At 32.8% G+C, this 25,902-nt stretch overlaps 2 protein-coding genes across 2 annotated transcripts in view; both read left to right on the plus strand.

Annotated features, from left to right (window-relative positions):
• Positions 1-25,902, plus strand: part of LOC130612641 (uncharacterized) — an 87,745-nt gene that overhangs the window by 60,332 nt on the left and 1,511 nt on the right. The window lies entirely within an intron of this gene.
• LOC130612643 (uncharacterized) lies at positions 19,854-25,877 on the plus strand. Its single transcript, XM_057433988.1, has 12 exons — positions 19,854-20,203; positions 21,926-21,950; positions 22,140-22,193; positions 22,374-22,559; positions 22,630-22,706; positions 22,834-22,939; positions 23,063-23,101; positions 23,197-23,247; positions 23,496-23,846; positions 24,337-24,561; positions 25,049-25,395; positions 25,616-25,877. The coding sequence occupies exons 1-12, from the start codon at positions 20,150-20,152 to the stop codon at positions 25,754-25,756; spliced, it is 1,656 nt and encodes a 551-aa protein (XP_057289971.1). The 5' UTR covers positions 19,854-20,149; the 3' UTR covers positions 25,757-25,877.

Below are 25,902 nucleotides of genomic sequence, written 5' to 3' on the forward strand. Positions count from 1 at the left end.
GTCAATAGTAAACGTGGTTGGTTGATTGCTAGTTCTGAGCTGTGTCCGAAAAATCCCCTGTTTTCTAGAAATGAACGAAGTTATATGCGTTTTCTTTCTGATCTTTTCAACTCATTTCTATTAAAGTTTTGTTGTCGTGTGTAGGCATCCAGTTCCGACAGTTTATTTGATTTACGGTCCGTGTACATGAGCTGATCTCGGGTTTTCATTTTCGTTTTACATCTTTGTCTAGGCAAGGTCATGTGTTCTTCTTGACACATCTCTTTAAAGGAAAAAGGAAAAAAGAGCGTGTTGATTGAACACATCTGCTAAAACATTTTTTAGATAATTCAAGGTTGTGAACGTCGAGGTTGAATTAAAAAGTTTCAATTGGCATTTATGTTACTACTGATGCTAGTTACATTGTTGGTCAAAACAATATCAATCAGTGTTTTGGTTGTTGAATAAACGCGTATTTTAATAATTGTTTAAAGTCTTTAATTTCAAAATTGTCTTTCATTCTTAGATGATCACTATTTTGTAGATAATCAGTGATATATTCACGAACATCGTGGTTTTGTCAATATCTTCCTTTTTAACAATTATCATTTAAGGTGAGATAGTTGCTAAAAAGTTTTTAATAGATGTTCAGAAGAATTCGGAGGCTTGCAAATGATACAAGAAGTAAAAGATTTTGATTTTCTTGGTAGATTGCCTTAATTGTCCTGAAGACATGCTTGACTATAAAATTTATTCTGTTTCTGATGTACATTTCTACTGTCGTTTTAAAACAAAATAATGTTGAGATCGGTTATACTGTTTCATTCGAGAAAGGTACTGACAAAGTAAATACGTCGAAATTTTTTATTAGTAAGCAAATCCATAACTTTACCATATTGTCGTTACAATCCACGAATACTTTGATAAAACAGTTTTAAGCCCTTTTTCAATCAAAAATCTTTAATTTTGTCTTGTGATATCCCAGGATGCGTTCCTGTGAATCCGTAAACAAGTACAAAAGTAAACACATACATTGTTTTGATGCTCTCAAAACAGGGTTTGTTAAACACATTTCCATAATTTAAAGATTTTGGGAGTCTATGCTAATACTAACGTCATTAAGTTACCGAAATGAAGTTTTTTAACCATGAAGTTGCAATAAGTAATAGTGATTACTTAAGAAAGATTGGAACGACCGCTATTATGTCTTTCTGAACCGCCTTTTCAGCTCATCTCGTCGGTTATTGAGCTTCGCAGACATATCACATGTCATAAAGCTTTAGGTTGCTCTATCTTATAATATCTATACTAATTCCTCCCATTTAACCTCTCAGCTGTTTCAACAAAGCTTAAATCACTATTAAAAACGCTTTGAGTTTGAGAATTCTTAAATTTCGGTTGCGTTCTACTACCACCTAATATTACCACTAATTATGATAACCACTAATTATTATTTCAGAATAATACGTGACAGTGGAAATTTCTTGACACCGGTTGGGTGGAAACACCTTTAAAAGTGACAGCTAAGGAGGTTTTTTACACTACTGTTATGATACAAAAAGATTTTCAGCAAAAATTTTGTCAAAACGTAAAAATAGTCATGTAAAAAAGTGGCATGTTTTGGGTGAAATTTTCTTGAATTTTTCAGCTAATCCCCAATTCGAGAGAAAAATAAATGACAAATACAATTAAAATTACTGAGAAGAACAAAATACTACAAAAAAAAGTAAACAATGACAAAAAAAACCGACGCGTGAGGCAGCTAGCGACAAATTTAATTATCGCACGATTTGTAACAAAACAGCCCGATGGTGCATTTTATAATAATAATAATAATAATAATAACCCATGTGAAAGATAGGAACAGGATTTTCTAAAGTTGGCTCACTATACTATCAACAAAATGTTCTGGAGATACTCTCTGCTTTACTCCAACATAGCTTATTAGGTTTCCTAGGGCTCATCCGAAATATCATTGTCTTCCACTTGTCCCTCATAACACGTCTTTTTTGGCAGATGGGAAAGTAAACAATCTATAAAAAAGTATAAAGTTTATAAGTCAAGAGTAAATATAACAAAAATGAGGGGTTGTGTTTGTTGTGCTTTGGGAAGGGAAACAACAACTAAGAAAACAACAAGAATAGAAATGGTAATAAACCACAGCTAACAAGCGAGAAGAAAAGACAAGGCCATAGTTGGCTGATAGAAAGAGAGAGTAAAGAGAAGAGAGAAGCAACGAAAGAGTAGCTAGCAGGCATGCAACAAAAAAGCTTACTCGAACGGTGCTTTGCAGGAGCACGAATGATGAAATAAACCTTCGTGAATTGAACATTCTGTATCTTTCCATTTTTCTAAGGAGTTTTGACTATTTGTACATCCTAAGACACAGCAATTGGTCGATCTTTTTCTTTTTATCCCCGCCGTAGCCATATTTTTTACAACACTAATGTTTTCGTTGCCTCCATTTCTGCGCACGCATCTGTTTGGGATAGCATTACGTAATGTTATATGATGCGCGCGAGAAAAAACACGGCACTATGATTGAGTGTATTAGTAAAAACATTCAAACATCCATATAGCTACTATAATTTTGTTGTTTTAATGCAGACAAGTCGTGGATGCCGACATACGTGGAAGACATTCCTTCAGACAATGTATCAGGAACTGAGATGCATATTGGAATATAAATATATTGACAAATGCTAATGCTTAAATTCGTCTAACAGATTCATTGTTAATCCCGCTGGGTTTAACATTGAACTTTAAGAGTTCTTTAAATTTTTAATTCAACTTTCTCTGGCTACCTTTCTTCTTTTTCTTTTGAGGAAAAGATTTTGAGGATAAAAGGAAATCTTTAGGAGATGGATTTTCAAAGGAAGAAGAACTAAAGAAAAAACCCTAAAATTTTTTTAAGGGTTTTTTCTTTAGTTCACAAGTTCACAACAAATTTTAAGAGTCAGTCATGTGTTTGCATGTGTTTACAAATTATTGGCTGAAATAAATTCTTGTGAATAAGTATAAAGAGATCATTTTCTTACTTGCATTTAATTTTGCTATGATTTCATTCCAACTTTATCCTCTCCCTGTCAGAAAGGTTTGACCTACCATCCCTCTTTTAATACTAGATTCCTAACCAATTTACTTATTTATAGACAATATTAAATTTTGGCTAATCTGGCAATTTAGGAGTTTTTTGCGAGAAATATTTTTTTATATTGGGTATTTACTATTAACTAAAAGATTATATATGTCAAATGTTGATGAAGATTTTTGAAAAAACAGTTTGCTGAGGCTGAAGATTTAGTAATTTTAGTGAAAGAAAAATCAGTATTGTCAAATAACAAAAACTTTATTGTGGATAAAAAATGAAAAACTTTGTGGTAAAAATTTGTGGATGCTGGATTTTAATTTTTTCGGTAAATTTAAGTTTAAGGTAGATGTAACTACCAGCTAACATAATAATATAAGAAAAGTATTTACAGTGATGTTTTCTTTGTCCCTGCGCACTGGCCAGGCTAACTAAAGCTAACTGGCTTAAACTACACCTATCTTTTGTCAGCTATTTAGCTAGCTAGTTAGCTAACTGCACTTGCTTTGTATTGAAATATAGTGGTAGTAACTATTGGGGACAATGCTTTTTAAAGATAACAATAAAAATTAGCAATGTGGTGCCAACAATAACATTTCTTTCTGGTTTAACACGTCGGACACTTGACTTTACCTAGGCTAATCTTAAGACGAAATCAACAGTCTTTAGTCATTAATAACCTTGGATTTTGTGCCTTTTGGATACAACACAGTCCATAAACCATTGAAGAATACCCTTCTTTAATTTTAGTGTTATAATAGTAAAGCAGGGAGGTATAAAAGTTTGCGCTGCATGAAATTCGGTAAAAGCGCAAATTTTCTTCTTCTTAACCAAAGAAATCTGTCAGCCTGAGTCTTGTTAAAATTCCCCATAATCTATCATCAACTTTACAGTGCTCTGCTTGCTTTATGCATGCAGTACTTAAAACAATCATAAAAACAATCGAATTATCAATGAAAGAAGAAAGATCTATGAATTATTCCACTCTCGAAGCACAATGTATGCAACTTTCTTTCGAATCTAGAATCTTGAAGTATGTACGTTGATTGTAATCACACCGAAGCTTCATTGCTCTAGAGTTACGGATATAATCGACAGTTCTGGTTATCAATATTTTTGGGATTTTCCCGAAACCTTGCCTACGCGCTTAATTAATTCTGTTGTTGTTGTTGTTGTTGTTGTTGTTGTTGTTGTTGTTGTTGTTGTTGTTGTTGTTGTTGTTGTTGTTGTTGTTTTCACACCTGAGCACTTAGCGGGACATGCATGTGTATTTTGGAACACTTGGCGGGACACGTTCATTTGCCGGGACATTTTTTGTCCCGCTAAATGTCTTAGGCTAAAACAACGTAGTTTAGTCTAATTAACACGTTTTCATAGCTTAGACGATGTCCCGCTATGTAGCAAATTTCGCTACAACAGACTTTGTAATTTGAAGCACTTAGCGGGACACGAAGTAGGTCGCCCAAAAATCAAAGATGTTGATCAAAATATGTTATATCTGTTATAAAATGGTTGTCATTGATAAAAGTAAAATTTGGATTGCAGCAACATTAGTTAAAACAGCTTTAAATATTTTACAACAAATCCCGGTATATGGCGCACATATCGGGACATCTTATGCACTTCGTCATAAAAGCACTTAGCGGGACACAAAATTTAATATTTACATTTGAACTAGTAGAATAATAGCTGCAATATTTCACACTGAATTTAATTAGTTCCAAGCAATCTAGGCCTATTGTCACCGTTTTTAACTTAATAAGTATTATTGGTATTTATAACACATGTCACGGCTTGAGCCGGAACTTTCTTTGAGTGGAGCAACCTAAGTTCTCAAGTATTTAATTTCAACCCTATTTAATCTGGGGGTGTTAAAACATATTATGACTTTAAGAATTTTGGAAAGAGATTGATAACTTAGGCAAACTTAAAACAATTGTCAAGAAGTATAAAAGATATTATTATTTTTACGCTAACAGCGGCGCTCATGGAATGTGTGAAAACTTACCCCTGATGTTTAAAATCTCTTTATTTTATTTTAATTCTGCTCAGATGTAAAACGTTTTTATTGCCATCTCGCTAGCGAGGATAGTATTGCTTTCCCACTCCTAACAAACTAACGAAATTGGTGACTACGTTATCATCAGGCTTTTTTACACAAATTTTCTTTTAGAGAAAGTACCTTCTGGGGATTCGAACCCACGACCTATTAGCCAACTGAGCCATTACGTCTTCATTAATAAACTTTAATACGACGACTTTACATTTATCGTTTGCAAAACCGGTTCGACGGCTGGCAAACTATGCCGCTAAATGCAAAGTTTTTTTGGATTTTTTTGGGCAAAATGATTTCTCTTAACGAAAAAAATTGGGGTGTGTGTCAAAAGTTCTAAGAATAATTCTAATGAATTTCCTTATTATGATATTTTGTAAGACCATTCATTTCATGAGAATATTCATAAGAATGGCCAAAGGCTCTCAGAGGTATGGGGCCTAAAAATTTCACATGCAGGTGCCTAACAGATAAATATAAAAAGTCAGTAAGTATCCTTTGTTTAATGAACAAGAATTTATTTTTGTACTTTTTTATTATATATTTGCTCTACCATGCTTTACACTAATAATTCAGCAAAGGGAATCGAAGAAAACGTTTTCGCTCACCATAATCCATTACCGTAAGAATGACGACCCATATGATTTTTATCTTACTGGGATAGGTTAGGGTAGCGGTAAAAAAGATTATCTTCCATTTACCTTTTCCATGTTGGCTGAATGTGTTATTACTGAAAAAGCGTTTTTTGGTTGTGGCTAAGAGCAATGCAAGTAAACTATATAGCCTTTAATAATTGTGTAATCAAAAACATACCTTAAAAATTGACGTCACCATCATGTATAGTACTTTATTGATTTTCTTTTTTGTCCTAAAAGTTTGAAATGTGAGCATATGATTATTAAAACTAATTAACTCATCTAATAAAAGTATGAAAAGAAAACACTTCCGTTACGGCGAGTCAAACTCCTCCTCTTGTCCTCAACCATTCCCTGACTATCCTTAATTAATGACGACAACTTGCTTGATGGTGCTACATAGTTTCCAAAATTACATTCTATACTTCTGATCTTCGCGGGTTACTTCTGTAAAGAAACATAAAACTAACCACACAGATTTTCTTGATATTATTTTGCCTCTATCTTCGGCCATAGGTACTTTCGCGACTTTGCTTAGCTCAATTGTTAATTCTTCTTGCACGTCCACTGAGTGGCCTAAATGATCGCTAACCCAGTTCAATTCTCACTTTGTCCTATCAAGTAATTGGAGTAATGTCCCATGCACTTTCTAATTTTAGTTGAGGTAATCAATTCATGTTTTTTCAGGTTAGCCTTTAATGCTACTTTATGTACAGCATCCTATCCACGAATTGGGTACATTGACCCTCGACTTGGTCTTGGAAACAAGTGAGGGCTTTTAGAACTGACTCCCATGTTGTCCTTCGTTTCCAACAAAATGCGATTAACTTTCTGCAATTTCCTTGTAAAAATTACTGGGACACGCCTCTTTCTCTTGCCCTTGACATACAATATCTTTAAAGTGTTCGCCAAAACCTTTTCTACAGGATCTTGAATTACTTCAATATCCTCCTGTCTTTTCCACTGCTCACACCTGTTCCAGTCATTCTCCGCCACGCTTTGCATTAAATATAATAATTCTAACTATAATAATCTTTTGAAACCAACTACTCCATTCATGCAGTTTCATTCCACAATCTTGCAAATCAGCAGATGTTAGAACCTCAAATTGATCGAGTAGAAAATCTCCAAGTTGATGAAGATTTGCAGTCAAGGACAAAAGTTTAGGCGTTTTATCTTTCTTTGATTTTATTGTAGACAAAGCGTACTAATAAATGTGCCAGTACCCTTTGAAATTCCAAAAACAAGCAAACATCCTCTTTCACTTCTTTATTTTTTTTACAAATACCTCAACCTCGCTTAGCACATGCAATTGCTTCAAGGGACCGTTTAACTTGCAATAAGAGGCTTTGATCACCTACTGCATCGTTACCGCTCAGTCAAGTTCTTTAATGGCGCTTTTTTTAAGCATAACGCTTTTAAGCATACTTAAGCACAAACTTCTCTGAAACTAAGCATACCTTGAAGCTCAGAACATACCTTAACAACCAAAATTTTTTTGAGTCACATATCTAGGTTTTTCTTTAACTTAAAGGGAACGAAAAGAAAAAAATAATCTATCTCAAAGAGTTTTAGAATTTTAGAAAATTTTGAGAACACTGCAGTGTAGCTTTACGCATATCCAATATGAAATATTTACTCGTGATAAAACAATTGAGAGTTCGGAAATCAGCATACTTTTAGACTCAAATCGGAAAATCTTAAGCATACTAAGCCTCAGGCCAAAACCAACTGTGCACTTATATATAAAAAAGTATGCTGTCCCAATTGACAGGATCAAATATTGAAAATGCTGTTGCGTCTTGAATTCCAGTTAATTTTCTGAAATGTAGCATCAATCTTTCAATCATCTTAATTTACCCGATATTTCATTAAAACCTTGTTAACATTTACGTTGAAGGAATTGAACTTTGAAGATGTTTTTTTAGCCTGACAGATATCCAAGTGTCTGTGAAGCGTTTTGTTATTGCAAACTCCAAAACAATTATGTATGAGGTGTAGGTAGCAACGGACATTGGTTTACTTTTTCTTACAACGCTAATGACTCTGTGTTTTCTCTCGCATGGTTCATGTTTGCCGCAAAACCTCCTTTTCTTTGTAGAATGGCAAATTTCTTTATTTGTTGTTTCTTTGGCAATTAAGGTTTTTTTTTTATTTTTTCGTGCTTTTTGTGCCTATTTTAAAGTGTTTTGGTATTCGATAAACCCATTGTTGACACAAAAAACAGCTGTGCATCTTCCTTTCATCTTTATGTTGTGCGTGGGTGAAATTACCAGCTGAAACACAGCTGAATTTATTCATTTCAGTTAATTTCGACCTATAAAAAACTTATCATACTGTTAATTTAAAAGAAATGTTAATTATTAAATACATTATCATGTGCTTTTACAACCTTTTTCAGAGGAAATTTAGACATCCTAGAATTTTTTTCTTAATATTTAACCATTCAGGTTTATGTTACTTTGACAATCAGTAAAATTCTAAATTTATTTTTCTTCTTTAACATTTTCTAACACATGCGATGCCGTAAAATTCTTGGTGCGTACTGGAAATAAATTAATTCGATAGCAGTAGTATTTTCTACAATTTTAAACTTCCAATTTAATTCAATAAACGTAGCGGGATTAGTAATACGCTGCCGCCATCATCACAGAAATAATAGGCTTGAATAAAATGCACAGAGTAGAAAATACAATAATGTCAATATTTCAATACCTTTTCGAAATAAACAAACATCTAGTCTACAAAAATATTTTGAAAATGCATGATAATAACAAATTACCAACTGAAAATTAAAATTACCTGATTGAAATTGTTATTTTCTTACTTTTTTTCTCACCTTGTGCTACTACGATCGTCATCATCTAAAATTACTTCTGAAATTTTTGCTTTATTTAAGATTACCAGCAGTTACTTTATTAATCTGTTAAATACAATAGCTTGTTGTAATGGATAGAATTTAACTTACCTGGTATAATATTATCTTTTTCGTTCTTATCCATATGGATGACATCAAAGGTATCACTTTGCTCTTTAAATACAGAGAGAAAGAAGTTAAACAACAATGATACCATGACAAAAGCGGTAAATTTTTTTGTTCAGCGGTTCGAGCAGATAACCGGTAAATTTTAAAGAGCTATGGAAACGAATTAGGCTTCACCTTAAGAGATTGCAATATTGCTCTAAATAGTGCTCTTTGATTCTTAGTATGCATTGATATATTCGTATCATTTTGCATATTCTAACCTTTACTAACGTTTTGACTTGGTAGTATGCATATGGCAATGAAGCTTGTTGTCATATTTAGATTATCACCTTTGTTAAATTAATAACAGTGTTCAATTTTTTTATAAATAAATTTATCTATTCTTGTTAAACAAGCTTCCTTCCTTTGGATTGTCTACTTCTAATTCCGCCTTCTGACAGCAAAAAAACAGCAACGCGTAAAAATGGAAATAGACTATAATTAACCAGAAATGGACTAAGAAATAATTATGTATTGCATTGTTTTATAAATATTCCTTTGTCCCGCTAAGTGATCGTTTTGTTATACTTAACAACAACTGACATATACCGAATGTTAAAGTTTCTTGCCACTGCTACATTACAATCTCTCTTCCCTTCATTCGCTTTAGGTAAATTGGCTTTATTTGCCGAGTCCTTATAAAATACGACGATAAATTATCATTAAGCAGAATAATATATCGCATTGTTTTCCAAAATTTCCTGTTATCATTTTGATATACTTTACAACAACTGAAGTATACCGAATGTTAAAGTTTCTTGTCATTGCTATATTACTATTTTTCTCCCCTGCATTCCCTTTAGGCAAATTTGCGTTCTTTTCTAAGTCCTTCTAATATAGGACGATAGATTATGATTAAGCATAATATTATATCGCATTGTTTTCCAAAATTTCCTGTGTCCCGCTAAATGATCATTTTGACATACTTTACAACAACTGAAGTATACCCAATGTTAAAGTTTCTTGACACTGCTATATTACAATCTTTCTTCCCTTCATTCGAATTAGGTAAATTTGCGTTCTTTTCTAAGTCCTTCTAACATAGGACGACAGATTATCATTAAGCAGAATATTATATCGCATTGTTTTATAAAATTTTCTGTGTCCCGCTAAATGACCATTTTGACATACTTCACAACAACTGGAGTATACCCAATGTTAAAGTTTCTTGTCACTGCTATATTACTATTTTTCTCCCTTGCACTCCCTTTAGGCAAATTTGCGTTCTTTTCCGAGTCCTTCTAATATAGGACGATAGATTATCATTAAGCAGAATAATATATCACATTATTTTATAAAATTTCCTGTGTCCCGCTTAGTGATCGTTCTGACATCTTTACAACAACTGAAGTATACCAAATGTTAGAGTTTCTTGACACTGCTATATTACAATCCTTCATTCCCTTCACTCGCTTTGGTAAATTTGCATTCTTTTCCGAGTTCTTATAGAATATCACGATACATTATGATTCAACATAATATTTTATCGCATTGTTTTATAAATTTCCTGTGTCCCGCTAAATGATCATTTTAACACACTTTACAACAACTGAAGTATACCGAATGTTAAAGTTTCTTGTCACTGCTACATTACAATCTTTCTTTCCCTTTATTCGATTTAGGTTAATTTGCGTCCTTTTCCAAGTCCTTCTAACATAGGACGATAGATTATCAATAAGCAGAATATCATATCGCATTGTTTTTCAAAATTTCCTGTGTCCCGCTAAATGACCATTTTGACATACTTCACAACAACTGAAGTATACCGAATGTTAAAGTTTCTTGACACTGCTATATTACAATCCTTCATTCCCTTCACTCGATTTAGGTTAATTTGCGTCCTTTTCCAAGTCCTTCTAACATAGGACGATAGATTATCAATAAGCAGAATATCATATCGCATTGTTTTCCAAAATTTCCTGTGTCCCGCTAAATGACCATTTTGACATACTTCACAACAACTGAAGTATACCGAATGTTAAAGTTTCTTGACACTGCTATATTACAATCCTTCATTCCCTTCACTCGCTTTAGGTAAATTTCCATTCTTTTCCGAGTTCTTATAGAATATCACGATACATTATGATTCAACATAATATTTTATCGCATTGTTTTATAAAATTTCCTGTGTCCCGCTTAGTGATCGTTCTGACATCTTTACAACAACTTAAGTATACCGAATGTTAAAGTTTCTTGACACTGCTATATTACAATCCTTCATTCCCTTCACTCGCTTTGGTAAATTTGCATTCTTTTCCGAGTTCTTATAGAATATCACGATACATTATGATTCAACATAATATTTTATCGCATTGTTTTATAAATTTCCTGTGTCCCGCTAAATGATCATTTTAACACACTTTACAACAACTGAAGTATACCGAATGTTAAAGTTTCTTGTCACTGCTATATTACAATCCTTCATTCCCTTCACTCGATTTAGGTTAATTTGCGTCCTTTTCCAAGTCCTTCTAACATAGGACGATAGATTATCAATAAGCAGAATATCATATCGCATTGTTTTCCAAAATTTCCTGTGTCCCGCTAAATGACCATTTTGACATACTTCACAACAACTGAAGTATACCGAATGTTAAAGTTTCTTGACACTGCTATATTACAATCCTTTATTCCCTTCACTCGCTTTAGGTAAATTTCCATTCTTTTCCGAGTTCTTATAGAATATCACGATACATTATGATTCAACATAATATTTTATCGCATTGTTTTATAAAATTTCCTGTGTCCCGCTTAGTGATCGTTCTGACATATTTACAACAACTTAAGTATACCGAATGTTAAAGTTTCTTGACACTGCTATATTACAATCCTTCATTCCCTTCACTCGCTTTAGGTAAATTTGCATTCTTTTCCGAGTTCTTATAGAATATCACGATACATTATGATTCAACATAATATTTTATCGCATTGTTTTATAAAATTTCCTGTGTCCCGCTAAATGATCATTTTAACACACTTTACAACAACTGAAGTATACCGAATGTTAAAGTTTCTTGTCACTGCTACATTACAATCTTTCTTTCCCTTTATTCGATTTAGGTTAATTTGCGTCCTTTTCCAAGTCCTTCTAACATAGGACGATAGATTATCATTAAGCAGAATATCATATCGCATTGTTTTCCAAAATTTCCTGTGTCCCGCTAAATGATCATTTTGACATACTTTACAACAACTGAAGTATACCCAATGTTAAAGTTTCTTGTCACTGCTACATTACAATCTTTCTTTCCCTTTATTCGATTTAGGTTAATTTGCGTCCTTTTCCAAGTCCTTCTAACATAGGACGATAGATTATCATTAAGCAGAATATTATATCGCATTGTTTTCAAAAATTTCCTGTGTCCCGCTAAATGATCATTTTGACATACTTTACAACAACCGAAGTATACCGAATGTTAAAGTTTCTTGTCACTGCTATATTACTATTTTTCTCCCTTGCACTCCCTTTAGGCAAATTTGCGTTCTTTTCCGAGTCCTTCTAATATAGCACGATAGATTATCATTAAGCAGAATAATATATCACATTATTTTATAAAATTTCCTGTGTCCCGCTTAGTGATCGTTCTGACATCTTTACAACAACTGAAGTATACCGAATGTTAAAGTTTCTTGACACTGCTATATTACAATCCTTCATTCCCTTCACTCGCTTTAGGTAAATTTGCATTCTTTTCCGAGTTCTTATAGAATATCACGATACATTATGATTCAACATAATATTTTATCGCATTGTTTTATAAAATTTCCTGTGTCCCGCTAAATGATCATTTTAACACACTTTACAACAACTGAAGTATACCGAATGTTAAAGTTTCTTGTCACTGCTACATTACAATCTCTCTTTCCCTTTATTCGATTTAGGTTAATTTGCGTCCTTTTCCAAGTCCTTCTAACATAGGACGATAGATTATCATTAAGCATAATATCATATCGCATTGTTTTCCAAAATTTCCTGTGTCCCGCTAAATGATCATTTTGACATACTTTACAACAACTGAAGTATACCCAATGTTAAAGTTTCTTGTCACTGCTACATTACAATCTTTCTTTCCCTTCTCTCGCTTTAAGTAAATTTGCATTCTTTGCCGAGTCCTTCTAACATAGGACGATCGATTATCATTAAGCAGAATATTATATCGCATTGTTTTATAAAATTTCCTGTGTCCCGCTAAATGACCATTTTGACATACTTCACAACAACTGAAGTATACCGAATGTTAAAGTTTCTTGACACTGCTATGTTACTATTTTTCTCCCTTGCACTCCCTTTAGGCAAATTTGCGTTCTTTTCCGAGTCCTTCTAATATAGCACGATAGATTATCATTAAGCAGAATAATATATCACATTATTTTATAAAATTTCCTGTGTCCCGCTAAGTGATCGTTCTGACATCTTTACAACAACTGAAGTATACCAAATGTTAGAGTTTCTTGACACTGCTATATTACAATCCTTCATTCCCTTCACTTGCTTTAGGTAAATTTGCATTCTTTTCCGAGTTCTTATAGAATATCACGATACATTATGATTCAACATAATATTTTATCGCATTGTTTTATAAAATTTCCTGTGTCCCGCTAAATGATCATTTTAACACACTTTACAACAACTGAAGTATACCGAATGTTAAAGTTTCTTGTCACTGCTACATTACAATCTTTCTTTCCCTTTATTCGATTTAGGTTAATTTGCGTCCTTTTCCAAGTCCTTCTAACATAGGACGATAGATTATCATTAAGCAGAATATCATATCGCATTGTTTTCCAAAATTTCCTGTGTCCCGCTAAATGATCATTTTGACATACTTTACAACAACTGAAGTATACCGAATGTTAAAGTTTCTTGTCACTGCTACATTACAATCTTTCTTTCCCTTTATTCGATTTAGGTTGATTTGCGTCCTTTTCCAAGTCCTTCTAACATAGGACGATAGATTATCATTAAGCAGAATATTATATCGCATTGTTTTCAAAAATTTCCTGTGTCCCGCTAAATGATCATTTTGACATACTTTACAACAACCGAAGTATACCGAATGTTAAAGTTTCTTGTCACTGCTATATTACTATTTTTCTCCCTTGCACTCCCTTTAGGCAAATTTGCGTTCTTTTCCGAGTCCTTCTAATATAGCACGATAGATTATCATTAAGCAGAATAATATATCACATTATTTTATAAAATTTCCTGTGTCCCGCTTAGTGATCGTTCTGACATCTTTACAACAACTGAAGTATACCGAATGTTAAAGTTTCTTGACACTGCTATATTACAATCCTTCATTCCCTTCACTCGCTTTAGGTAAATTTGCATTCTTTTCCGAGTTCTTATAGAATATCACGATACATTATGATTCAACATAATATTTTATCGCATTGTTTTATAAAATTTCCTGTGTCCCGCTAAATGATCATTTTAACACACTTTACAACAACTGAAGTATACCGAATGTTAAAGTTTCTTGTCACTGCTACATTACAATCTCTCTTTCCCTTTATTCGATTTAGGTTAATTTGCGTCCTTTTCCAAGTCCTTCTAACATAGGACGATAGATTATCATTAAGCATAATATCATATCGCATTGTTTTCCAAAATTTCCTGTGTCCCGCTAAATGATCATTTTGACATACTTTACAACAACTGAAGTATACCCAATGTTAAAGTTTCTTGTCACTGCTACATTACAATCTTTCTTTCCCTTCTCTCGCTTTAAGTAAATTTGCATTCTTTGCCGAGTCCTTCTAACATAGGACGATCGATTATCATTAAGCAGAATATTATATCGCATTGTTTTATAAAATTTCCTGTGTCCCGCTAAATGACCATTTTGACATACTTCACAACAACTGAAGTATACCGAATGTTAAAGTTTCTTGACACTGCTATGTTACTATTTTTCTCCCTTGCACTCCCTTTAGGCAAATTTGCGTTCTTTTCCGAGTCCTTCTAATATAGCACGATAGATTATCATTAAGCAGAATAATATATCACATTATTTTATAAAATTTCCTGTGTCCCGCTAAGTGATCGTTCTGACATCTTTACAACAACTGAAGTATACCAAATGTTAGAGTTTCTTGACACTGCTATATTACAATCCTTCATTCCCTTCACTTGCTTTAGGTAAATTTGCATTCTTTTCCGAGTTCTTATAGAATATCACGATACATTATGATTCAACATAATATTTTATCGCATTGTTTTATAAAATTTCCTGTGTCCCGCTAAATGATCATTTTAACACACTTTACAACAACTGAAGTATACCCAATGTTAAAGTTTTTTGACACTGCTATATTACTATTTTTCTCCCCTGCATTCCCTTTAGGCAAATTTGCGTTCTTTTCCGAGTCTTTCTGACATAAGACGGTATATTATCATTACGAATAATAATATATCGCTATGTTTAACAAAATAAGATGTGTCCCGCTAAATGACATCCTTCCACAACCGAGAATAGGGTAAAATAACAGTATAAACGTCGTACAAAACAGCTGTTAACGGAATGAATGCAATGTATTAAAAAAACAGTCGACGAAATAGGCAAATTAATATGGTTTTAGGTATACCACATTTATGGTAAACCACAAATTTTACCTTATGTTTGCCACAGAATATTGCCTCTTTAAGTAAACCACATTTTCTCATTTTTTTCTTAAATTAATCAGGAATGGTATAACTTACTACTTGCAAAGTTTCATGAAGTAAACTACGTTTTTGCCATTTTTATGAAGAAAAAGGTAAACAAATTTTAAAACATAACAAAATGGCATGTATGTTTGTAATTGATTGCTATTTTGAAAGACATATTGACTTTGTTTATTCGGATAATCAAGTTTAAGACCTTGTTTATCTCAATTAATCACTATTATGAAAATGATATATCTGGAAGATTTCAGCTATCAGCAGAGAAAATAAATATGAGAGTAAAATATAACGTGTAGTGTGAGGCTATCCTCAGAAACCAAAAACGCGATGTCTGTTATCTGGAACAAAGTCTAATAAGTTTAAAAAAACAACAACAATAAAGTAAGCCCAATAAATATATTTCGTTCTAAGGACAAAATCCATTTGAAGTAACCCTTTTAGAAGGTTTTGTAAACATCTATGTTACAGAAGTTTTTGACTGCGTTATGATCACTGAAATAGACATTAACGATAAGGTCTCGACGTCAAAGGTGTTTAGAACACGGATATAGATATTCTGAAATAACGTGATTTTTTCTATTGTATACAAAAATAAAAATCCAATGTGGCAAAAAAAACGCAAAAATCATGCAGCAATGTGCCTCGCCGCAGGAAACTGCGTTTTTAGTGTGAATTTTTCTTAATCACCTGACAATGGTGGGCGACATTTTTTACGTTCGAAATTATTTTTTAGGCTTCCCAAGACAAAGTATATAAGAACATAAATGCCCAAATTAAGATTATTATAAGGCTTTATGAAGCTCGACTACAATTATTTTTAATAAAAATATAACCAAAATGTAAATCCAAGTACTACACCTATGTAGCAATTATCACCGAATTACGGTAATACCCTGAATTACAGAAACCTCGCTTCCTGCTAAATAAGCGCTCCTGTGTAATTAAGCGCCCCTTTAATGGCCGAAATTAAATAAGCTCTCTGCCCGCTTATTCATCATTTATGGTAAATTAAGAACGTCTCAACAACATTTATAGGCTGCATTTTGAAAACGTTAAGAACATTACAAACCTTTCTTTCATTTCAATGTTCGTATAACAAGAATGTCTAAAGTAAAAAATAAAAACATTTTAAATTAGTTTTCTTAAAAGAAAGAAGCTTTAAGTCGATGTCTTCGAGATTGATCTACAAAATTTGGAAATTCTATGATATATACATTTTTTTTTTATTTAAAATTGAACTTCTGAAAAAGTTTATTGAATGTTTCAGTATTTAGGCGTTATTCGTACTTTTTCGCTCAATTTTTTGAAAATGCCGACAGTGGATGTTTTGATAAAGGCTGATCTAAAAAAGAAAAAACATTCAAAAAACGAGTAACAATAATCCAAATGTAGCACAAACTGAGTTAACACCAGGTTATTTTATCATTGTCTCTTTAATGATTTAAAGAGAGCATTCATCAAAAAGAGACAAAACAATACTTTATGTGATGTAGAACGTATATAATTCTTTATTTAACAAGATAATTATAAGATAAAGTAATTATGTACCAGACATAATTATTTTATCATTTTGAGTAAAACATTGATAGGAATAGTAAAATTTGGTTTTAATAGGATATTCTACAGTATTTAAGCATGTATAATTCAATTTGCGTTAGTGTCAATCTTTTGCGTAGCGTGAAACTTATTAATACAAATTGGCATTTTGGGATGTTTGTGCGAAATAATGCGATTCACACATAATTTCCACCCTTTTTTATTCCACACTCTTTTGTTCTCATACTTTTTCTATATCTGTAAAAGTTGACAATGGACATATTTTCAAGAGTCTTTGCCAGGGACGGTGGTTGGAGAAGCCCCCTGTTCACATGAATCAATATTTATTGAAACTTTAAAGGGCAATAAGTGTATTTTTTGCCTGAGAAGTTTGTCTATACACAGCATATTTATCCCTCATTCATCCCTCCATCCAATTTAAAACCATCAAGACAGAAAAGTATATAGTGTTTACAACATATTTCACAAGCAGGAAAGACTAATACAAAAATTATGATTACTTTAGAAAATATTTGAATATATTTTCGTCCAAGTTTAAACCTGCTTTTATTTTAATAGGGTCACGTTTTTTTATAAGAACGTCTAAATTTCAGCAGATGCTTATGTTCTTATTTTTACACTTTTTCGGCGTCAAGTGTTCCTTAATTGTAATATATTTAGCAATTGTAGACTCATTATTTTGTTCTTATAGTCTATGAAGGTATTCAGGTTGAGTACGTAATATGCTCTTAATTTTTGTGTTTCACGTCGGCAATTTATATCATGTCTGTGATAATATGCTACTCTATACACGAATACCAGATAAATTCCAAGATAAATTTATTAGAAATTAAAAATAAAACTTTCGTAGATTTAAGTCACATCCAACTGCAATAAATAATAAATGGCGAATAAATATCGACGTGAATCAAGTATTTTTGTTAACTCCCCTGCATTAGCCGCGGCCAATTGCAGAGTTTCGACGTGAATTAGAAAGGCTAACCCTATATATATATGTGGTCTGGATTTTATCAGCTTACAGAAAAACATATGTGTACGTGTTCCAGAGTCAACGTGTTAAGGTAATATATATGCAATTATAACATTACAACATAGTATATAAGTGGCCAATCACAAATCTTGGAAATAAAGTTTAAAACAGACTAGTGTACTATGGTTTACCGCCTGAATTTTTTAACCTGCCAATTTGCGTTTGAGGTCTGAAAATATAAACAGCACCGTGTCATGATGAAATATGTCTAGTAGCTACTATATGATGAGGTTAAGTGTAGCTAGTGACAAGTGATTTAGGAATTTGCCAAGCAGGTTTGACAAAGTGCCCAAATGGATAATTAAAACACTTGTAAAACAAAATAAAAAAGGGGGTAGCTACCTACGTCCAGTTGGCCAACTATTAACCCAACTAACCTAACTTTGCTGGTAACTCTAACTATTCTATAGCTTGGTAACTAGACAAAGACATGTGCAGATCAGCTAAAAAACGCCAGCTAGCTAATCAAAATACAATAATTCTTGCCTGATAATTCTCATTCAAAGTACACCATTTTTACCAGCTAACATCATATCAAGTATACTATAATATAAACACCAGCAAGCTAACCCCAAAAGAAATTTTCCGACAGGCACAGCAAAAGGACTATTCAATTCAGTCATAATTCAAAGTGCTTTTTGCCATAGTCCAAAGGGACTATGATTTGGTCAAGGAACGGAGAGTACTAGAAGGTCGTGAAGATCAGATTATTTAAAACCTGTATCTATATTGGCTAGTCAGGTAATAACGAAAAAATCAAAAAAAGTAATAAAAATGGCCAGGGTCCTTACAACTGCTTTAGCCTATATGTCACAGCCCCGTATGTCCAGCCTTACTGCGCTGTCTCTGTCTATCTCCCTCTAGGCGATTTTAATAATTCCGCCTTCCGTAGCAGTTGTCGAAAGTCAATTAGTGTTATAATCGAAAATTTAGTATTATTATCGAGGATTTAACATGCAACTCTTTACTTTTTAAAGACGAAACCTGGAATAAAACGAGGGTTATTCCCTCTAAGTTTACAATTTGGAAGGTTATAAAATTTAAATTAGCCAGTAAAGACAGTTCAATAAAAATAGTCGTATCTAAAATAGCAACAAAATTTTGGGTAAAAAAATAGCGGGACATGTGATAACAACAATTACCTGTAGGAAACATAGCGGGACACGCTATAGCTACATGTTTTATTATTCTTTATGTCGAAAACTGGTTTTGTTCGTAATTGCGAACAGCCCACTGTATAGTTATTTAAGATATCTCCAATGGAAAATGTGTCCCGCTATGTGTTTGAAAAACACATCACACATTATGTCCCGGTAAGTGCCTTCGCGCTTGTATTGTTGTTGTTGTTGTTGTTGTTGTTGTTGTTGTTGTTGTTGTTGTTGTTGTTGTTGTTGTTGTTGTTTTAATGTACCATCCCCTGTCTTTTTAACAGAGAAATTTTTAGTTTATAATATTTCACGCTGCAGAAAGGATTTTTTCGCACATTGCTAAAAAAAGTTCATAAAATTGCCACTTTATTTTTACATCTGACATTTCAAAGCTTGGCTGCCCAAGACTGACTAAAACATTCGTAACAATTCATCCATAGAATATGTAAAAGTATGTAAGGATAACAATCGCTTTTGTATTCCAGTAATCTGTAATATGAACTACTCCCTCGAAACTTCTTATAACAAATAGCTTTTTGTCATATCCATTTTAGTTCCGCGAAAAACAAACGGAACAAAAGCTAAGTTGGTGGGTTACTGTTTCCTGGTTAGTTTCTATAGTTTTGAAAAAGGAAATGCGAAATAGCACAGTTAGCATAGTTAAAATGAGGTACAAAATCTTTTGAAACCCGATAGGAATTCTGTAGAAGGTTTATCTACAGCCCACTAGCTACGTTAATACCAACATTATTACGAAAAATCATATTTGCATTAGCATTATTTACCTTGGTAATATTGTTTCGAAGTTTACCAATGTTTAGTTTCGAGGTCTAGGGTTAAATAAACATTTGACGTAAGCATTTTTGAAGCTCTTTAATCTATATTTTGTGGTATTTTCTGATTAGATTAATTGAGACTGTCCTAGTGAAAGCATATAAATTAACGATCACACATATCCAACAGTAAAATGAATATGGTACTCCACTTCACCCTCATCTTATCATACTTCTATTACATTAAGGTAAATTTTTTATTATTATTTGCTCAGATTTATTTCACGTTAAACTTTATTGCGTAGCTATTTACAGAAAGCTGGATTATATCATGAATTAAGTACATGTGCTAAGCATGTGTTCTACTTCTTGTGCAACACTTTTAGTAAGCATGGTTTCCTGTTTTGTGGTAGAATTGTGCGCCTTTCGCCGAACAATCGAATATCAAATATCCTGTCGAAAATGTTCTCTGAATTGAAAATTGTCTTACGGGCGATTAGATGTGTGAAATTAAAAACTAAAAAAAAGCTTACAATTCTGTCTATAAAATACTGCTAAAATAAGGGCGTCTTATTCTCTCTATTTGACGCCCTGAGCGTTTAATTAATTTTCGAGATTTTAGGGTGGGCGGTATTTGGAAAGGGGCGTTTATTAAAAACAATTGAAAGTATCAAGTAATAGATTTTATATTCTTAAAAAAATCATTCATAAATCTTAGATTTCTACAAAATCATCCTCATTCTCATCTTGTTCTATTATGTTAAATTCAACATTTGCTTATTCGATATTGGAGGCGGTTGCTGGAATGGCTCCTCATCAAGGCTCTGGTAGTTCAACATTTGATTGATTGTTATTTCATCCTTTAATAACTGTTCACCAGCGAGGCATGGTTGCGTTTCTTTGAAGCAGTGAATTAAATCATCATCACTGCCGTCAGCTTTGAGATTTAGAGCACATCCTTGGAATGACTTTAGGGTAGACCTTTATTTGAGAGGGGCGTTAAATAGATAGTGGTTGTTACGTATAGAGAATGCGGCATATTTAGTAATAAAAATGTAACCGATTTTTTCTCGGAATCCAAAGGCAAAAACAAAGAATTAGGTTCGTTTAAAAAATGTGTATTTTATTTGATTTAGTCAAATAGTATATTCATTAATTCAAGGCGCGCTTTTATTTGTAAGTAATTCTTTTCTATGTTAAAAACTTATGTTCTGCAGATGATACAAAATGGCTTTGCTTCTGTTTGTACTATATGTTTTCAAATACCTTACAAACAAGTTATTTCCAGAAAAACGCTGTGAGAACGTTTTGTTTTCAATTGTGCAATTTTTTAAGCTTTTAGAAACGACGTAGAATTGTTTGTCATGAACGTAATAACTATCATCATAGTGTCATGACCTTTTATGGTAAGCCGATGTAGAAACTACTTGTAAAAACTTTTTAATACACAGATTACCTAGACTTTTACTTCGAATGACAGTTTTGTCATATCGATTATGTGCTTATGTCAAACAGTGAAAAATCTGTCAATCGCTGTTCGAATATATCTCATAACAGAGTCTTATAAATAAGATTAATTTTCTAGTTAAAAAAACACACATTTAGTCATGAGACGAGTTAAAGACTCAATGCAAAATAAAATTTGTTAACGGCACATTCGCTGGTAAAATTGTTTGCGACAAGTGCGACAGTGATTTTCTGTTCAACCTCATCTTCTTAAGGACCACGAATGATGAAATTATATTTTCTACAAAGGTTGCTTTCTCATTCGTCACACATGATGTACTTGATTCCAGCTGACATAAAAAAGTTTAAAAAAATAATCTGACAATAAAGCCATCTGATTGATAGTCAATACATGCGTTGTTTATGAAATACGTCATTTTTTAACATCATGCAACGACAGCATAGGAGCAAATGAATTTGATTGTAACACATTCTATTTATTAACTTTTGTGCATATTTTATAGGCAGTAAAGAATCAGACAGAAAGAGGTAATACCAATATGTGTTTTTGTTGTTGCTAGTGTGTTGTTGTCACTGTTGTTTTGTTGTTGTTGTTGTTGTTGTTCAATTTGTTGGGTTCTTTTTCTATCTTTTTGTCTTTTTTTCAAGTTTGCATATCAGTGTTGTCGTATTTTAATATAATGGGTTTCAGTTTCATCCAATTTAATGTCTATCTAGGTACAAGCAGCTGCTTACACTATCTTTTCCAAACACAAGAAGCGTCTAGTCAAAGTAAGTGGGATAAGTTGCTTATTTGCTAGTATACCTTCTTACGAAATGAAATAGAGATTGTCAGTCTGTTTTTACTGTAATTGTAGAGTTTTGCAAATACAAACTTTGAGTGCGCATTAAGAATATATGATGTCAAATCCAATCAGTTTAGGTTTAATATCTCAAATATTTCTTATTCAGAAAAATGCTTTCAAATGTCAACAGAGTTCTACAAAATAAAAAAAAGATGTTTCAAAGAGTATCGTAAGACATGCAGCGGTCCCACAATGCTGCGAAGACTCCTAGTAAAGGCCAATAACAATCTTGGTACCGATAGCTTTCATTACCTTCTAGGACTCCATACGTCAAAAGAAGAAGATAAAAATGGTAGGTAGCTGCTCGTTACGAACTTTAAAGGAAAATAAAATGATATAATTAGATGCACCGTGTGTTTTAGGCTGCTGGGGCGCTTTACTTAACTATAAAACAACTGACGGCGACGTCAATAAATGCATGTACAAAAAAAACATGAAAGTGAGTAAGGTCAATTGTATAGTTTGAACATGTTTGACCAGACTGAGTATATATGTCCCTAACACTTGAAATAAATGATAAATAATTATTCATGTCTTGATTTCTGCTCTGTTTAAATTCATAATAGGGAGACTCGGACTTTATATTTTCATTTTACACAAACAAAACTTATGCATTGAATGTAACATTGTTACCGACTGGGAGCATGATATCAACCACTTGGACATCACCAAGTAAGTATTTAACTTGATCATTTTTGTATCATTAAGGTAATGTTCTCTAAATTTATGCAAGCCATTACTTCAGCAGCAGAATCATACGTATGCAGCGTAATGGTACACAAATTTTGTTTATAGGTCATTGCCAACTATCCGCTTCTTCCTATATTGGCGAAGGTAAGATTTTATTCGTGGATCGCTATGTTAAAAAAATTGAAAAAAATTGATCAATTACTTCTTTTTTGAATCGTAACTTTTTTTATCTTCTCTAGTTATTGCAAAGAAGTTCAAATCTCATAATTACTGCTTTAATAAAGGTCCACGTAAGTATTACTCCCAAGTTTGTTATTATCAGACGGAAGTCGTTAAGTGGCAACAAGTAGTACTCCCGTGTACTTTAGATATAGTGGCAGCATCTTAATTAAGACAAATGAGATATTTAATGCCCTAAATAAGGTTGCCCTAGATAAGTAAACTTTGTGGCAAAAAAGCAAATTAGGGCGAATGTTAGAGCATGTCATGTTAATTTTTTTCTTAGCTGACCAGACTGAGTATTTACTTTTTTTCTTAGCTGGTTTAGTAAGCACCTTTGCAAAGATGCAATGCGAGAAACATGGTTATAATCAGTTTGAAGTTATAAACATGCTAACCAAGCAACTCCAAGTGACCAGTGATTGCAGGTTCCGTTTAGTGAAAGGGATTGATCACGAAAAAAAGGGAAAATCAAATCAAGAAACAACAAATCAGGAAGAATCAAAAGACCACTCTTTGACAATTACTTTTATCAGTGTATCTATATTGTTTATTCTTCTTGTAAGCGCAGCATATCTTGTTGTACGGTTTAGAAGGAAATCAACTATATTGCTTGCAAAGTCCCAAGATTGTCTTGAAACACAAAGATTTGTCCAGGTCTCGAAATCAGGTAGTCTAACTAAAGATCCATACATGACGCATATTTGACATGCTCTTCTGAATACGATTTGTCGATTTTTTTTTCGTATTTACGATACGACAAGTTGTGTACGTTATTTTTTGTTTTTTTTTATATAAAGTGCAGATAAAGAGGATGCATTAGCGCGTGTTATAATATTTGCGGCAAGAAAGAGTAAAAGAAATTAAAAATAGGAGATCGGACAAAACAGTGTCCATTGAATTGAAATTGAAGGCCTTTATAATCGTTAAAACCCCAACTTCTTTCCATTCCTATCTTAGCGCATTATAAAAAGCTGCTTGTCTAACCCATTGCATCTGCAAAAGTAGCACTTTACCATAAAAGACCTCTGTGGTCATTCATAGACTTTCAAAGATTCAAAATAACGTTCACAATTCAGACCGTTATGCATGAGCAGTTGTAATATGTTTTTACAAAGTTAGCTATACTACTATAAATAAAGATATTTTGCGCTATTTAGATAATGGTGGTACATCGGTTATGATTTTAAACCGCCCTGGATGTGAGCTTTTGGAGGAATTTCTTTGCGATTTTGCCTTTGTACTCAGTTCTTATGGAATTAGCGTAAAGATGGCATTACTCGAACAAAATGAGATTGATGCAGACGGAGGAATAGCATCGTATATGCAGAAACATATTAATAAATGCGACTACATTCTTATTATGTGCACGGAAAACACAAACGGTAAGTATACTAGTAGAAACAAAAATGACTTAAAAGCACAAGGTATGAATGTTTTGTTCACAATGGATGAAGGTTTTGTTTACAAGGATGAAGGTCTTGTATACAAAAGGATGAGGGTTGGTTTTGGTCACGAGGGATGAAGTTTTTATTCACAAGGGATAAAGGTTTTGTTCACAAGAGATTGAGGTTTTGGTCACGAGGGATAAAGGTTTTGTTTACAAAGATGAAGGTTTTGTATACAAAAGGATGAGGGTTTTGTTCACAAGAAAGAAAGGTTTTGGTCCGAAGGGATGAAGGTTTTGGTAACAAACGATGCTGTGCTTTTGGTAACATTGTGCTTTTGGTAACAAAGGATGATGGTTTTGGTCTTGATCGTATTCTTTTATTTACTTTGTCTTCACAGAAAGTGATGGTAATAAGAAATTGAATTTTTTTCAAACGAAAAATAATATTATTGCAAAACAGTGCTTGACATTTTTATTTCTAGAAAAGGAAGAGATTATAAAACACAGGCCTTACGAGTTTGCATTGAAAATTATTGGAGGATTGGCATTTCATCAAAACGACTCTTCTCGTTATATTCCAATGTATTTATCATCGTATAAAGAATCAGTCAAAATCATACCATCATTTTTAAATGCATCAACATCGTTTGGATATCAGTTGCCACAAGATATGAAAAAGTTACTTTTGAGAATTACTACTGAAGAGCAGTTACAAGCAACCAGTGAAAGGATGGTGAAAGATGAATTTTTTATCAATAGAATGAATGAACATAGGAGAAAGATAATTACAAAGGAGCATCCGCATTGCATTAAAGAATACTGCACAAAGGTATGTTTTGTCACACAAAAGAGAAATAATAAAAATGGCAAAACCTGTCAATTTCAAATGTTGCATTTTTGAGCAGTAGCGCATAGCATTCATCCATAATCTTCTGTCTTAACCTTACATCAGGTTTATTCTTCTAGCCTTTAACTAGCATTAATATCACCTTTTTACACGATAACCCGCTAAGTAAATTTTACTATTTTTGATTGATTTATTTTTGTAGGGTACAAACTATGGCAGTATAGTGAACCTTTCATCATTATGGCCAACAACTGATCAATCTTCTAAATGGTCCACTTTTTCATTTTCGTCAGACGATGTTATAAAAGATCAAACGCCGCACGAAAATGTATTGGATGTATGAACCATCTTGATTTAATTTTTACAAGATAAAAATCATATCAGCTATATTTTGTAATAACACTGTGTAAACTATTTAAATTTGTAAATTGTGTACTGAAATATATTTAAACTTCGTTCTCGTCCTTTTAAAATCTTTAGTTGTTATTG

This window comes from Hydractinia symbiolongicarpus, chromosome 10 (assembly GCF_029227915.1).
Source record: "Hydractinia symbiolongicarpus strain clone_291-10 chromosome 10, HSymV2.1, whole genome shotgun sequence".
Taxonomy (NCBI): Eukaryota; Metazoa; Cnidaria; class Hydrozoa; order Anthoathecata; family Hydractiniidae; genus Hydractinia; species Hydractinia symbiolongicarpus.